The sequence below is a fragment of the Linepithema humile genome, chromosome 4 (assembly GCF_040581485.1).
Source record: "Linepithema humile isolate Giens D197 chromosome 4, Lhum_UNIL_v1.0, whole genome shotgun sequence".
Lineage (NCBI taxonomy): Eukaryota > Metazoa > Arthropoda > Insecta > Hymenoptera > Formicidae > Linepithema > Linepithema humile.
The window spans coordinates 1,156,010-1,172,723 of record NC_090131.1 but is presented as its reverse complement, the minus strand read 5'-3'; the positions used below and the strand labels follow the sequence as shown (position 1 = coordinate 1,172,723).

Here is a 16,714-nt window from a genome sequence, read left to right as displayed (position 1 = left end):
GCACTATAAGTGTTATTACCTAACTTTTTATACAAAAAATAAAAAAATTTTTTTAATGAAAATACAGTCGACATTATTACTCAAAGCGCATTGGTGAAATAATAAAAAGATAATTGAAACCCGTACAAGGCACACACATTTAAAAGCAGTTCCAAACTTTAAAATGCTTTGTTTCAAATTAAAAAACGATAATTTTTCGCGACGTTGCAATGCTTTGAAAATTGCTTTTTTTTAAACAATTTTCTTGATTTCCTAATTGTTGTTTGTAGAGTATTTTGTATCTATATTTTTAAATAATTTAGTCTTAAATAATGCATATTCACTAATCACAATATTATTAAATAAATAAATAAAAATACAACCAATAAATTTCAGTTAGACATATTTTATTTACGTGACAAAACTAAGAATGAAATAATTAAATACACAGCGGAAACAATATTACATTCGTAAGTTTAAAATCATTAAAACTTTACGTAATAGCTAATTACGTCAACTTGCTTATATAAACTCTGCTTCAGCGCTTCATCGTCCAGTCTTCAAACGATATCCGATATTACAGTGACACGGCGCCAAATTTTTAAAGCCAAAAAAACATCGCAACAAATAAAACAAGATAAAATAAGATAAGTATATTAGCAGCTATTTTTCTGCATTCGTATATCCAATAAAATTAGAATTATGGGTACCGAAAAAACATATCAATCGTATATTAATACCGAATCCAGTGACGAAATTGTTATTTCTGGCATGGCTGGCAGATTCCCAGGCTCAGACAATATAGAACAATTACAAAAAAATCTATTCAACAAAATTAATCTTCTTAGATTAAATCCTCGATGGAACATAGGTGATTAATTTATAAATTATAACTTTGCATTTATGTATAAATGTGATTAATGGTCTTTTCTTTGTCATTAATTACAGTAGATAATTATACATTTTGAAAATGTACTTCAAACTATACTTCTACAATAATAAATGTACAAAACACAATATAGTTACAATTTACAAATATATATTTATTAGAGTATTTGGACTTACCAACTCGCATGGGAACAATTAATAATCTGGAAAAGTTTGATGCCGATTTTTTTGATATGTCTTTTAAAGAAACAAATACGCTTGATTCTATGATAAGAATGTTACTGGAACACACTCACGAAGCAATTATCGATGCAGGGATCAACCCAAAACAATTACGAGGAAAAAATACTGCAGTAATCATTGGAACGTGTTACTTTGAATCACTAGCGACATTTGTATACAATAATTTTCAGGTGAAAAAGTCATTGATTGATAAATATAGTAAGAAAAAAATAATTGCAGATAAATTATAAAAATTATCATTTACATGTATAAATTTGTAATTGCTTATATCATGTTATTAGAAAAGACATAAATATTATTGAATATAGCAAATCTATGGTGGCAAATATGCTTTCATATTTTGTATCAAAAAGGACTACAAAATAAAGAAAAATTATTGATTTATGGAGATATAACACTACTACATAATTAAAATAAATTATATATATTCTCATAATAATTTTTGTAATTACAAGACTTATATAAATATATCACTACTTCCTGTAAATTAGATAACCGACGGAACCATTATAGGATGCTCTAAATCTGCAGCGGCAAATATGCTATCTCGCTCATTCGATCTGAAAGGACCGTCTCTTACAGTGGATACTGCCTGTAGCTCTGGTCTATACGCTATCGCAATTGCATATAATTGTATTATGTCAGGCCAATGCGAGGACGCAATAGTTGGATCCGTAAACCTTTGCTTATCTACTCTAATACAATTGCAATTCTATCGGCTTGGTATTATTTTCACTAAAATTACTTAATCTTATAATATAAGTTAATTTGATATACTATATTGAAAGAATACATACTGTACATTATTTTAGGTCTTTTATCTCCTGATGGAAATTGTAGGCCATTTGATATTGCCGCAAACGGTTATTCGCGTTCCGAAGCCGTGTCGGTAGTATATCTTCAAAAAGCTAAAAATGCAAAAAGAATTTATGCTATATGTAAGCACATTAAACTAAATAATGACGGTTACAAAGAAGAAGGAATAACATATCCATCGACACACATGCAGAGGGCTTTATTAACGGAGTTTTACAATGAGTGCAAAGTACCATCATCTGACTTGGATTACATCGAAACACATGCTACTGCTACTAAGGTTGGCGACCCTGAAGAAATCAATGCTATCTGTAACGTTTTCTGCAAAAATAGAACAACACCATTGATGGTGGGATCTGTAAAATCCAACCTTGGTCACGCAGAACCTGCCAGCTGTTTCACACAAATCGCAAAAGTAAAACAATTTATTTAACAAATTATTTTGTCACAATAAAAAAACAAATTGTTTAGAATAACAAAGAAATTAAAACATTTAAAACAAATTACCAAAATAATTCTTTTATGTAATTTTAATATTATATTTTTTTATGCAACACTTTTGAGATAGAAATATTTCAAATAATAACTACAATTAACGTTGTTAAAAAAAACATTAAATAATGTTAATCCTTTTATTTAAATGTAATGATTACCAATTTCATCAATAAAGTATAAACTATAAATTCTTTATTTATTCAAGGAAGATTATCTTCTGAATACAAATAGACATAAACATCCTTTTGCTGAAGCGTTTAGTTGCAAATATTACATTCCATGTTATTAATCTTTTAACTGTCTAACAGCAAAGAAAATAAATCAAGTACTATAATTAATTCAAATTTATATATCAAAATTTATTAATTTTTGTAGGTGATAATAGCATTTGAAACCGGTTTTGTACCGCCAAACATTAATTTTACATCACCACGGGACGATATAGACGCCTTAAGAAATGGAAGCATCCGTGTCATCACAGAAGCAATGCCGCTTAAAAATGGTTATGTAGGCATAAATTCTTTTGGTTTCGGTGGAGCCAATGGTCACATGTTATTACAATGGAATGTCAAAAAAAAGATTAATAATGGAGCACCTACTGATGATTTACCAAGACTTGTGGTATTGTCTGGATGCACAGAAGAATCAGTGAAATTGTTTTTACATGATGTAACTATTTCAGCAACAGCATTAACACCATTTCTAACAGCAAAGAACATTACATTACGTATACTACATATATTTTTGAAACACTTATTTTGTAGATTGCTAATCATCCCATAGATGTAGAATACATCCGTTTACTACACGACATTCACACAGACGACATAGATGGTCATTCATGGAGAGGATACATTATACTGGATTCTCGGCAAAAGAATTCTATACAAAAAATTCAAATTTGTAAAAACATAAAACGACCTATTTGTTTCATATTCTCTGCCTTGGAATCGCAAAGGCCAGAAATGAGTATGTATCTAACATTCAACATATTGTATATGCACAAATTGATTAATAAAATAATACATAAATTTTCAAATTTTATCAGGTAAAGAGCTGTTAAAATTTCAAGCATTTTCAAATGCTGTAAAAATGTGCGATGCTATTTTGAAACCGTATGATATAAGTATCACAAATATTTTGACGACAATGGATGCAAAATTAAGCGAAAGTGCTTTACATACATTTGTTGGCATCATCGCTATGCAGGTATTATATATCAAAACCGTAAATAGGTATATTGTTTACACTGATAAATAACGCAAATTTGAGTTCATTAATATTTGTCTATATTATATTTACTTTACTATAAAATATGTTTATAATAAATATTATGTTTTAATGCAATATATTTAATGAAAAAATTGTTTATTAACTTTGTAGATTGGCTTAGTAGATCTCTTAACATCTATAGAGATTATTCCGGATTACATAGTTGGTCATTTTGCTGGTGAACTTGGTTGTGCTTACGCAGATGGGTGTCTGACTATGGAACAAACTATTTTGTCAGCGTACTTTATTGGTTTAGCATGCGTAAATGAAAAATTAGTTCATAGCTCTGTCGCAGTTCTCAATTTTGATTACAGTTCTCTTAAAAGCATATGTCCAACGGATATCGAAATAATATGCAGAAACAATCAAAACAGCAATATTGTAACTGGCCCCACTAAATCCATGCAAGAATTTTTGCGAAAATTGCAAGTATGTTGATTTTCTACCTTCTATAAATTATAGATTTCTCTTTATTAATCTACGTAGTATTTTTCTTAATATTCGAACATATATCCAATTTTTTAATTTCAAATTGTCGCAGTTACTAATAAACATTATATACTATATTATATATTATATTATAATTATATAATATAATTAATTATAATTATATATTAATTATACATATTTTTTTATCAGAAGAGCAACATTAACGTGACAGAAATCTCCTGCAACAACATACCTCATCACAGTCGTTACCTCGCTTCTCTGAAATCGCAGTTATTTACAAGTTTGAACGAAATAATTTCACAGCCCAAAGAAAGGAGCCTGAAATGGATCAGCACTTCCGTACCTCGTAATGAATGGTCCAATCCAACGTCAAAATTATGCTCAGCAAGCTACCATACGCGCAGTATATTAAACACAGTTCTTTTTGAACAAACAATTCATATGATCCCAGATGACGCTGTAATTATCGAAATTGCACCAGATAGCACTTTACAGGACATTTTGAAAGAATCGGTACATTCAAAAGTAACGAACATTGTACTGACTAAGCGTAATGAACCAAATGCTATCAATTTAGCATTGCAAGGGATTGGAGAACTCTACAACTGTGGCCTCCAGCCGAGGATCGCTAATTTGTATCCACCGGTGAATTTTCCAGTTAGCCGAGGCACTCCTATGATCTCACCATTCATTAGGTACAATATATTTTTAAATTAAACTATTGCATATGTAAATAAACGCATAATTGTATAAACAAACAATTTAATACCATCAGATGGAATCATTCTGAAGATTGGTTTACATGCACACAATTAACAACAGAGAAAATCAAATACAGAGCAAGACACATAGAAATTTTAACGAATAACGATGATTATGGCTATATGACCGGTCACGTCATTGACGGAAGAAATTTGTTACCTGCAACAGGCTATCTAATGCTTGTTTGGGAAACCATTGGAATGATAATGGGTAAAGCTTACCAATCAATGCCAATAGTATTTCAAGATATAAAATTTATTCGGGCTATTCATTTATCAAACAATAGCTCTGTGAATTTGACAATTGTGATACAGAAAGGTATGCGTAAAATTTTATTCTTTCAGAAAAAGCTTTTAATAATAAAATTACAACAACATGTAATATTCGATGCAAAATTATTGTAGGGAGCGGTACATTTGAAATCATTGAAAGAGACAGCGTTGTTGTAACAGGTATAGTACGCACTGTATCAAATATCGAACAAGAAATGACGCCGAATGGTCTATTACCAATGGATACTGACGAGGAAGAACATATGACTTCTCGAGACATTTACAAGGAATTAAAACTACGCGGTTATCAATACACTGGTGAATTTTGTGGCTTAAATAGCGCATCAGTATTAGGCAGCAAAGGGCATGTCATTTGGACAGGTAATTGGGTGACATTCATGGACAACATGCTGCAGATGTGTATAATTGGAAGAGATACCAGAGACTTATATGTTCCAACGAGTATTGAAAAATTGGTAATTAATCCTGCACTTCACATTTCAAAGTTACGGGAAATGACATCAGATAAAACTAAACGTAAGTATCTTACTTGCAATTTAATAAATATTGAAAAGATTATTATTTAAAATGCAATATTTCTAAATTACCAAATTGCAGAGGTATCAGTACGTGCATATAAAGAAATAGACGTAATTAAATCAGATGGAATAGAGATACATGGCCTGAAAGCTATCTCGATTTCTCGCCGAAAACCAATCGGAGATCCCGTCATCGAAGAACATAAATTTATAGCTCACCAAGATCGCGCTGATATTTCGTTAAATGAAGCAATTCGAATATCGACGCAGCTAGCGCTAGAGGATTATCAGATCATTAAAGCAACAGCCATAGAGCTAGTGGAAGATACAGATGATGTAATGTTAGAAGATCTATCATCAACGTTACTGATTGAAGCTTTTGCTGATATTCCTTTAATACAAGCAAATGTTGCTATACTAACATCGCCGAATCGTTTCAAGCTAGAGGAACTGTCTTCAAATGTTTCGGTTGCAGATTTAAACGAACCATTTGTAGGCGACAAAGCTTTGATAGCTACAGGATTTAATCTTTTGACGAAACATCAGAATTCATTAGAAAAACTTTTGCCTCTTTTGAGGGATGGCGGTTATCTCTTAACACGCGAGAAATGCAATCTAAATAAATATGAAAAATATTTGAGTGAATATGCATTAAATGTTATTCTGGAAAAGCGTACGGATAAAGAAATAATTATACTATTGAAGAAAAAGGTTATAATAACAAAAACAATTCTCGTCTATATAAATAATAATAATTTCAATTGGCTCGAAGACTTGAAGCAACTTGTAGACGGCGGGAATAAACACGACGGCAATAGCAGAATTGTAATTGTTGGAGAGGGGGACTTTGAATGCGGTTTATTGGGTTTTATTAACTGCTTAAGGAAAGAACCTGGTGGACAACTGGTTAGAGGTGTGCTTATTCAAGACAAGCATGCTCCTAAATTTTCTTTACAAGATCCATTCTATATGCAACAATTACAAAAAGATATGTTTGTTAGCGTTTTGCGACCTAATAAAATTTGGGGATCTTACCGACATTTGCGATTACCGCATCCAGAAGTCGAATCCGTAACTGCCGCCTATGTATGCCAAACGGTATATAAAACCATTTGCCGAACTTTAGATAATTTATCAGTGTGCTATTGACACAATAATATTGTAAATTATTTTGTTTCAAATATTTAAAAAAATTTGTCTTAAAAGTCTCGCGCTTTATCTAACAAATATATTTATTTGTTTAACGAATACTTTCCTACAGGTTCAAGGAAATTTAAATTCTTTCTGTTGGATGGAAAACAATATATCTGTCAATTCTCATGGCAATGATATAGTACGCGTGGTCTATTCGTCCATCAATTTCAAAGATGTAATGCTAGCAACAGGCAAATTATCATCTGACTTCGTAAAGTTGACTCGACTTCATGACACGAGTCTTGGACTGGAATATGTAGGATTCGATGGCAATGGACAACGAGTAATGGGAATTTTGGACGATAAGTATGTAACTAACTAATATACGTATATATACGTGCATAATTTATCGTAATACACAATTTGTGAATAACAAATTTGTTGTCACAGTCTTATATTAATTACACAAATTTTTTCAAATTAACAGTTAAAACTGCTTTATTGCTTCTATTCGTGATAAGAGATCGTTATTTTATAATTACTCAATCAATAATTTAATTTAATTGATAAAATAATGTTGTTATGTTCGTAGGTGCATAGCGAATGTCGTTGTACGAGATAAAGATTTATGTTGGAACATACCCGATACATGGACATTTGAGGAGGCGGCTACAGTACCGTGTATTTATAGCACAAGTTATTATGCCCTATATCATTTTGGAAAAATGAAGAAGGGTGATAAAGTACTTATCCACTCTGGTACTGGCGGCATTGGACAATCAGCCATTCATCTCGCTCTTCAGGAAGGATGTCAAGTGTTTACTACCGTGGGCACTGCAGAAAAACGTAAAATCATCAGGAAACTATTTCCGGCTATTCCCGATGAGCATATTGGAAAGTCGCGAGACACCAGTTTCGAACAAATGATAATGAGTCAAACAAACGGTCGCGGCGTTGATATTGTATTAAACTCATTGGCGGAAGAAAAACTTTTAGCATCTGTTCGCTGTTTGGCAAAAAGGGGTCGTTTTCTAGAGATTGGAAAGTTTGATATTTTGTCTAACAATCCTCTAAACATATCTTTATTTCAAAAAGGTATCAGTTTTTATTCGGTTCTTATGGATCTAATTCTTATCGGTAACCATAAAAATAAGTCTCGGTTATCCAAGTTAATGGTTGAGGGTTTAAGAAAGAATAATATTAAACCTATTCAGATGACAATTTTTCCTATGACGGAGATAGAAGCAGCTTTTAGACATATGGCAAGCGGTAAACACACAGGAAAAGTACGTTTACAACAATTAAACGTATCTTATGAATAATTATTAAAAAAATTGTGCGTAACACGTAATAAATTTCATATTTTTAATATAGTGATATGTTTATAGATTATTTTAAACATACAACAGGATGGTAAATCTTTGGATTCACCTGTTCTTGCACACCGTCGTTATTACTGCCTAAGCGATAGAACTTACGTTATACTAGGCGGCTTGGGTGGATTTGGTTTAGAGTTAACTGACTGGCTGATACTTAGAGGCGCGAAGAATGTCATACTAACTTCGAGAACTGGTATAAAGAATGGCTATCAGCGAATGAGGATTGAGTTATGGAAATCGTACGGTGTAAACGTGCAGATATTTAAAAACGCAAATCTTGCTAATCCCGAAGAATGTGAACATTTTCTACAAATGGCGGAGGAACAAGCACCAATAGATGCGATATTTAATCTTGCTGTGGTTTTGAAAGATTGTCTACTTAGGAATCAAACCATGGAAACTTTCACGGCATCTTTCCTGTCGAAAGCCTGGACGACACAGACATTAGATAAAGCATCTAGAAAGATCTGTTTAAAACTTCGACATTTTGTAATGTTTTCTTCCGTTTCTTGCGGAAAAGGGAACGCTGGACAAACTAATTATGGGATGGCCAATTCCATCATGGAAAGAGTGTGTGAAAAAAGAGCGGAGGAAGGACTACCGGGATTGGCAATTCAATGGGGAGCTATAGGTGACGTAGGTCTCGTCGCTGACATGCAGGAAAATAATAAAGCGCTTGTTATCGGCGGTACCTTGCAGCAAAAAATATCTTCCTGCTTTGTAGAACTCGAGAAATTTTTGCTCCAAAACCGACCGATCGTAAGCAGCATGATCGTAAGTGAAAAGAAAACGGGGTTATCCGGATTAGACAACATAGTGAAAATTGTTGCTGATATTATGAGTAAGTATTAACAAACAGATTACTTTCTGTTATTGCCTACTTAGAAAGTAATAATTTTTGCGTGTATTATTTATTTCGATATCACAACATCTCAAAAGTCATTGTTGCACGCGCAAATATGTACACAAATACATATACGCACACTTTCACGTACAATATGTTATCAAACCTGTTTTGGTATAATATAATGTGTCATAATGTCTTTTTATGAATTTTGTGTTACAGATATAAAAGATATAAAAACAATAAGTCAAAATACACTTTTGGCTGAACTTGGAATGGATTCCATGATGGCTGTGGAAATTAAACAAACTTTGGAACGAGAAGTTAATATCTTGCTCACTCCACAAGAACTACGAACCCTCACATTTGCAAAACTGATTGAAATGTCCAATGTAAACGTTAGCAACGAGACACAAACTGAAGAGGCAACTGAAGCGGCAACTGATATAAATAAGATAGATCTTACGAAAGAACAGAAATTGTTATTTGGTGTTTTGAGAAATCAAGATTTTGTTTCAGAAATTTGTTTAGATCTTCCGACCAACACAGTGGATAATTCAACTCATGTATTTTTTATACCAGGACTTGATGGCTGCGGAACAATATTTAATCATTTAGCGCCAAGAATTAAATTTTCGGCAACATCCTTGCAATATGGCTATATCGGTGTTGCAAACACTTTATCCGAGATGGCTGATCATCTCTTAATGGTATGTAATTGTAATTAAATGTCTTGCAAAAGTATATAATTACAGTTAGTAATAATTTGTATTGTTTTTATTCGAAAGTTTTATTTAATGTTTTGCCTAACTATGCGTTTAAGTTCCTTAAAATTTACATTTTTCATGTTATATTTTCAAAATTTATTCTGTCCTACTTTCTTGTTTTTATAATTATTAAAATTTTTCTATAGACGCGGAGACAGTATTATACCATATTTAACCATAACAATATCATTATCAGAAATTGGATTTTTACAGTGCTATCCGTGCATGGTGTCTTGACAATTATATTTGTTACTATTAAAATTTTTATATTGTCATATGATTTTGGAATAGAAAATGGCATTTAGCTTACAGATGCAAAAATTGCTAAATAAATTTATTTTTGTCTTTGTTTCTTCAGTGCATATCATCACGAATAAGAGACAAAAAGAAAGTCGTAATAACAGGATATTCTTTCGGTTCTTTACTTGCAATTGAACTAATAAGAAGATTGGAGGCTACGGATACTAAAAGTCGATTAGTTCTCATCGATGGAAGTCCGGAATATATAATGAGTAGTGAAATCAATAAGACTTGCTATATGAGCGATGAAGAAATTCAAATTAATATTATGATCATTATTCTAAATATTTGGAACATAGAAATCAGTGAAGAGGTATAGCTCTATTATTTATATTTTTTAAATTAATTAAGTTAATACATTTTTGATTGCAGATATTTTATGTATGACAGTTTTTTACTGTCAGTTTTATATTATAAATATTTCTCATTTTATAATAAGTAGATTATAAAAGTAGAGCGTATAATTTGACAGGTTTTATTGGAATTAAGAAAATGTGAAACTTGGGAAGAAAGATTTGAAACTTTCGCCAAATACTTTTCAAAAGTAAATTCATTTCTGTCACGCCCAAATTTGCAAACACTGTATACAACAATTCATAAAAATATACTGATTATTCGGCAATATGATTCTTCTACATTACCGCGTATTAAATCACCCATAACGTTGTTAAAATCTACATCGTCATATGCACCTGAACTCAAAGAGGATTATGGTTTGTATAAGGTATTTTGAGAAAACGTTTTATCATTTAATACACCAAATTTTATGATATTTTTTATTGATAAAATTTCTAATGTTTAAGATAACTGAAAACAAGGTTGTAGTACATCACGTCGAGGGTGATCACGTGACGATCATGGCAAACGAGAAAGTGGCATCTGTAATTAATGAAGAAGAATTTTGATGTAAGTAATTTTATTATTGATGTTAATTACAACTATAAAATTTTCTTATTTAAAATAATTGTTGTCACTATTTCTAATGTCACATGCTTTACTATGATTAATTTTGAAACTATGTAAAAAATTTTTATTTAATTTTATTATCTTAATTGATATAGATTGCACATTAAAAAGCTATTATAAAATATAAATTAAAATATTCTGTTATTTTGATGAATATATGCATGTGAAATTTTATTTATTATATTAATTCTCTTTATTATTTGCGTTAGTGTATTTGTTTAAAATATATCATTGGCATGTCCTTACCCGAAATTATTATATTTCTAAATGAGGCTTAAGCAGCCGTAACAGAAATGCATTTTTTTCGCTAACAGGTTAATGAGAAGTGGTTTATGAGACATATAATGATCACAAAAGGATAGATTTTGTATTATTTATAATATTACCGTTCGTTAGTTTCTTGTTAGCTAAAGAATTTAACATTCTTTACTGGGAACGGAATCTTGTGCAATCTTTTAAGGTGAAGGATGGTGGAAATGTTTTAAATTAAAATTCAAACTGTGGTTTAAAATTATTTAATTATAAGAATAATATTGTTGCTGTTATTTACATGAGGTATATTACAAATGTATTGAATTAAATAAAAATATAATAAAAATTAAAAAGAAATAATTTGATTAATTCGTTATGTTGGATATATTGAAAAGTTTCTTCGATAAAGATAAATGCAAAAATTACTTTTAATTATTTTATATTAATTTTAAATATTTAAAAGTTATTTTGATAACTGTTTATGAAAAAATTTACAATATAAATGTAAATGTTAAAATATAACGTAAATGTTACAATGTGAGTGTTACAATATTAATGTAAATATAAATGTTAATGTTTGATATACTTATGATGGTATATCAATATATTATTCGTTAGTCGCAGTCTTTTAAAATTGTAAAAGAACTGTTACTTTTACTGTTTTCTACATTCCTTTCGTTTATTGTACGATAATATTTTGAATTTTAAGTTTGCGTTTGCAAAAGTATTTGCAAAATAAACATTTTAAATTTATGTTCATAACGCTTGTGCATTGTATTTTCACAATATAAAAACCCTGCACTTGCTTGAAGAATGTGTCCAAATAATATGTCTGCACCAAACTTTTCCAAGTTGTCAATTGGATCCATGCAAGTTCCTACACAAAGATACACAAAACTAAAAAATGGTTTACTCGGTGCTCGATACATTTTTATCACTATGATACAAATAAAGCAAACACTGACTGGAAAGACTGTCGTAAATTTAATTCATTCTTCTTTGTCCTTCTTTGTAAATAGCACTATGACAATTATAACTAATGATAACTAACGTTATCTCTAACAATTTAAAGCATTTTAATAAAAATGAAAATTTCTTCCTAAATCTTTCCTAAAAATTAGAAACAGTAATTGGTCTGAGATTAAAATCAGTGTATTGTTAAAAAAACGTGACTGTCAAGCGTCACGTTATGTTGCGTTGCACTGTCTTTACTGTATGCCGTTGTACCGGACTCGTGCGTGTGGGAGAGAGAGAAAAGAGAGTAGCGAACTATTGGTAATTATATCTCAAAAACTATGCTTTGGAACAATTTGTTGCTGAAAGAAAAATCATCTTATAAATCGCTGAAGAATATGACATTTGAAAAATATCAGATTGTTTTGTATCATCCAGTATAACTATAGATGATATTTTCAAATTGCTTTTAAATTGCGTGTTTTAACATAATTCTATTCATTATACACTAAAACAATTAAATCGTTTCTTTTAAGCAGAATTTATATATTAATTTAATATTAATAAAACAATTTGTACTTTCTAATTTTTAAATGTATTTAAATACAACGAAAATGTACAAATAACTTTAAAGTTTATTATAATACGTGCTGTATATGTTTTAGCAATTATGAGTTTTATTTTTTCCAACGTAGTGCTAAGAATGTATAATTTATAAAATATGCTTTAGACTTATGCCATACGCAAATGTGAATATTAATTTAAAAGTGCACCCGGAGCACTGTTCTCTTATCTTCTTGTCTCTCCAATTATTTATTCACTTCTTTATAGTCTAGTCAGTAATCACGTGGCATAATATATCACAAAAAATTATAATTATGTAATTACGAGTTTTTTTGTTAGTTTACTCTGTTTTGTTGAGGCAACAGAGAGCACACTCTCGCTAAAATTTATGTTGTCTACGTGATGATCTACAAATCGTACACTTAAATTTCTTTTAAATTGCGTGTATATAATTAGTAGGTTTCTTTATTTAAAAAATTCCTTGCGTATGCGGACGTTATTTTTTTACAAGTCGTCTTACACTTAGAGAGGTGCTTCTATCACTCTCCTCTTGGCGCGCGGCACACCCATCCGCATCGCACTAAAGGAGGGGCAAGAGATTTGAGGAATTTCCCTCACGCTGCCAAACAAAAAACGGAAAAAGGCGCGCAATACAAATAAGCGCGCACATACCGCCCGCTTTGAAAGCTAGTGTTTTCAATTAACAAAACTAAAATTAGTACAAACGAAAATGTATGATATTACGCTAACTTGAGCAAAACTTATATACTATGTAAATGAACGCAAGGAAAAATAAACGCAAACGCAAACTTAATCTATAGGAAGAATACAAAGCTTAGTAATAGGGCGCTTGTAAATACCCTTAGCAATACGCACTAATGCTGCGCGCACTATTTCATCATCTCCTGGACAAGTTTCTTCAATACGGCCAAAGCCCAGACTAACGGAAGTAAATTATCTTCTTGCACTATTACTAATTGTTCCACTGTCACAGGAGCCTCAACCGCGTTCCACTTACTCCGCTGCTGACAATTATGTAAATATTTTTTGGTCCATCGTTTCCAAAAATGGCGTAATTGTTCGACGCGTTGCCATCTTGTTAATCGATTCCCATTTAATCCTTCCAGACTCGCTTCTGGATACGAGGTGATAGGGCAACCTATCAAAAAATGCGCTGCTGTGAGAACTGACAGATTGTTGGGATCCGCCTCTCCGATGAAGTCTCTCCGATAATGCGTTTGATATGAAATTTTGCAGCCTTTACTGCTGCTTCCTAAAGCCCGTCCATGTGTGGGGCCCTTGGTGGAATGAAATGCCAGTTTATACGTTCACCGCTTGTAATTTCCATTATCTTTCTTCTTGACTTATCATCGTTGAGAATGTCATACAGTTCGCTAAGCTGATGCTCAGCACCGACGAAATTCAAGCCATTATCAGAGTAAATGTCACTTGGTCGACCTCTTCTGGAAATAAATCGTTTCAGTGCATTCAAAAAAGTCTCAATAGTAAGGTCGCCTAACTCTATATGTACCGCCTTTGTCGCAAAACATACATATATAGAAATAAAACATTTGACTAGTCGCAAATTTTTACGCTGCCCTTCCTTATAATACATCGGACCCGCATAGTCGACTCCGCATTTTTCAAAAGGTCTCTTGAAGACACTAACGCGAGATTCAGGTAAATTTCCCATTAGGGTATTGGATAACTTGAGAGCATTACGGAAACAGGTTACGCACTTACTTATAATATTACGCACGACGCTACGCCCAACGCATGGCCAAAAATTTTGCCGAATTGCTGACAGTCATTTGAGCCCCAGCATGAAGCAATCGGTTATGTTCATGAATTACAATTAGTCGGGTAAAGCTATGACGACCGGGTAATAAAATAGGATGTTTTGCATCATATGATAAGTTTGAGTGCTTAAGACGACCACCAACTCTCAGAATTTCACTCGCGTCTAAAAAGGATTTAATTTCAATGCCGAGCTTTTCTTGTTTACAACACCAAATTTAGAGATATCGTCAATCTCCTTTTTGAACGAACTCCTTTGCACCATTTTAATGAGAGCCAATTTCGCGTTTTCTAATTCTTCACTGGAATACGATAGTGCTTGTTTAATCAAATTATCCTTTGAACAATTATGATTGAATTTATCTCCTTTATGCTTGATTGCATTGATAAATCGCAAGCAGAATGCAAAGATTCTTATGAGTTTTTTATAGTTAAAATATTTCTCAAATATATCGAATTCCGATTCCAAAGTGACGACGAAAGAGGAGCAAGATTTGCTATATCCCCTTTTTTCTGGGATATCGTTTGGCGTGCCTATGACAGAAACAGGCCATTCAGAATCCACACCTTCCAACCACTCAGGTCTGTGTCACCAAGTCGTTGATTGTGCTAACAGTTCGGGCATAACGCCCCTCGAAAGTAAGTCTGCCGGGTTCTCCTTACTCGATGCATGCCGCCAATTTTTAATTAATGACAGCGATTGAATTTTGCCTACGCGATTGGCGACAAAGGTTGTCCAGTTACAACTAACTCCTCTTAGCCAGTGCAGCACGATACTAGAGTCAGTCCAATAATATTGTTGCGTCCGCGGAACGAGGTATTATCGCGACAGCAAAACTCGCGAAATTAAGAAACACAACACAATACTTCAATAAAACAGAGAACACTTTAATAGGAACAATAACTTAACGGTGACTCATATAATAAATAATCGGGAATACAATTTAAAGATCAGAGCCGTCGTACACGTCCGCCCGAGCAGACAGCTCCCGAAAATCTGACATCTTACAATTTATTTACAAACTGTCATAGAGACCTTTTAAACTGTTAATCAATATTATCTTGACAACAAATATAAGAAAGATTCTTATTATTAACAAATGTCATATGGCTTCAACTTTCTAGTGACCGATCGATATTATCGATTGGTCCGTCAGCTGTAACACACAGCATCAGCGGCGAAGTAGCACGGGCGCAACACTGCCCCTCTTCTTCAAGATTGTCGTCCCGACAATTATTCTTGAAATAATTCCTTTTCTTTAGGATTAAGATATTCCTTTGTTCTTCTCTGAGCTGCTGCAACAAATTTTCCGAACGAATATCTCCAATCCTCAAGCTGTCGATTCTAGGAAATGTTTTCTCGCTCTACCTTGCACTTCATGCAAGTTACCGGGCTTGACTTCCCATCGACTTCTTAATTTTCAGACAAGGGGGGGGGGGGATAACTTCCGTAGACCCAGCGTCCCTGAGGACTCCCCAAGTCTTTGCCTCGGCATTAGCTTTCCGTCCCACGGGAAAACCACGGTCAAAAACGTGGGCAAGACAATCTTCATTGAAAAGAAAATTCACGCCATGCTTTTCTGGTGTTCTTAATTCTTTCCTTCAAGAATCTTCTATATTCACTGTAACTGAACACAAAATAAAACGAGTGACTTGAAAATAGAAAGAAAATTGTTAACTTTAGACTCGAAATTATAAAAATTTAATTATTCCAAAATTTGCCTTTCATATATAATAGGGAGCTAGTCTATCTAAATGTACCACCTTATTTTTATGTTTATTAGATTCCTAATACAATAAACTACATCGTTCAACCTTTTTACGACTTCATAAGGTCCTTCCCATTTGCTTTGCAATTTAGGAGATCTTTCTAGAAATCTACGAGGATTGTATAACCAGACCTTCTGTCCCGAGTTAAACAAAATCTGACGAGCATTGCAATCATAAAAAGCTTTAATCTTAATAGACCTTAAATTCAAATGCTGCCTAACTTTTTCGTGAATAAAATTTAATTTTTCCTTTACTTGAGAAACGTAATTAT

General features: G+C 32.3%; 1 protein-coding gene across 1 annotated transcript; it reads left to right on the top strand.

Annotated features, from left to right (window-relative positions):
- Positions 1-546: 546 nt before the first annotated feature.
- Positions 547-11,718, top strand: LOC105679506 (fatty acid synthase-like). Its single transcript, XM_067353247.1, has 20 exons — positions 547-850; positions 1,030-1,280; positions 1,602-1,833; positions 1,923-2,341; positions 2,797-3,090; positions 3,186-3,390; positions 3,470-3,630; positions 3,805-4,122; positions 4,333-4,838; positions 4,919-5,223; positions 5,310-5,714; positions 5,796-6,814; positions 6,978-7,216; positions 7,443-8,136; positions 8,239-9,070; positions 9,296-9,783; positions 10,199-10,453; positions 10,613-10,864; positions 10,944-11,046; positions 11,421-11,718. Exons 1-19 carry the CDS (start codon positions 682-684, stop codon positions 11,043-11,045), a joined length of 7,146 nt encoding a protein of 2,381 aa, XP_067209348.1. The 5' UTR covers positions 547-681; the 3' UTR covers position 11,046; positions 11,421-11,718.
- The last annotated feature ends 4,996 nt before the right edge of the window (positions 11,719-16,714 follow it).

Coding starts and splice junctions, on each gene's coding strand:
- LOC105679506 (XM_067353247.1), top strand. CDS start 682: ATGGGTACCGAAAAAACATATCAATCGTATATTAATACCGAATCCAGT. Junction 5,224..5,309: donor GACAATTGTGATACAGAAAG/GTATGCGTAAAA, acceptor AAATTATTGTAG/GGAGCGGTACATTTGAAATC. Junction 9,784..10,198: donor TGGCTGATCATCTCTTAATG/GTATGTAATTGT, acceptor TTGTTTCTTCAG/TGCATATCATCACGAATAAG.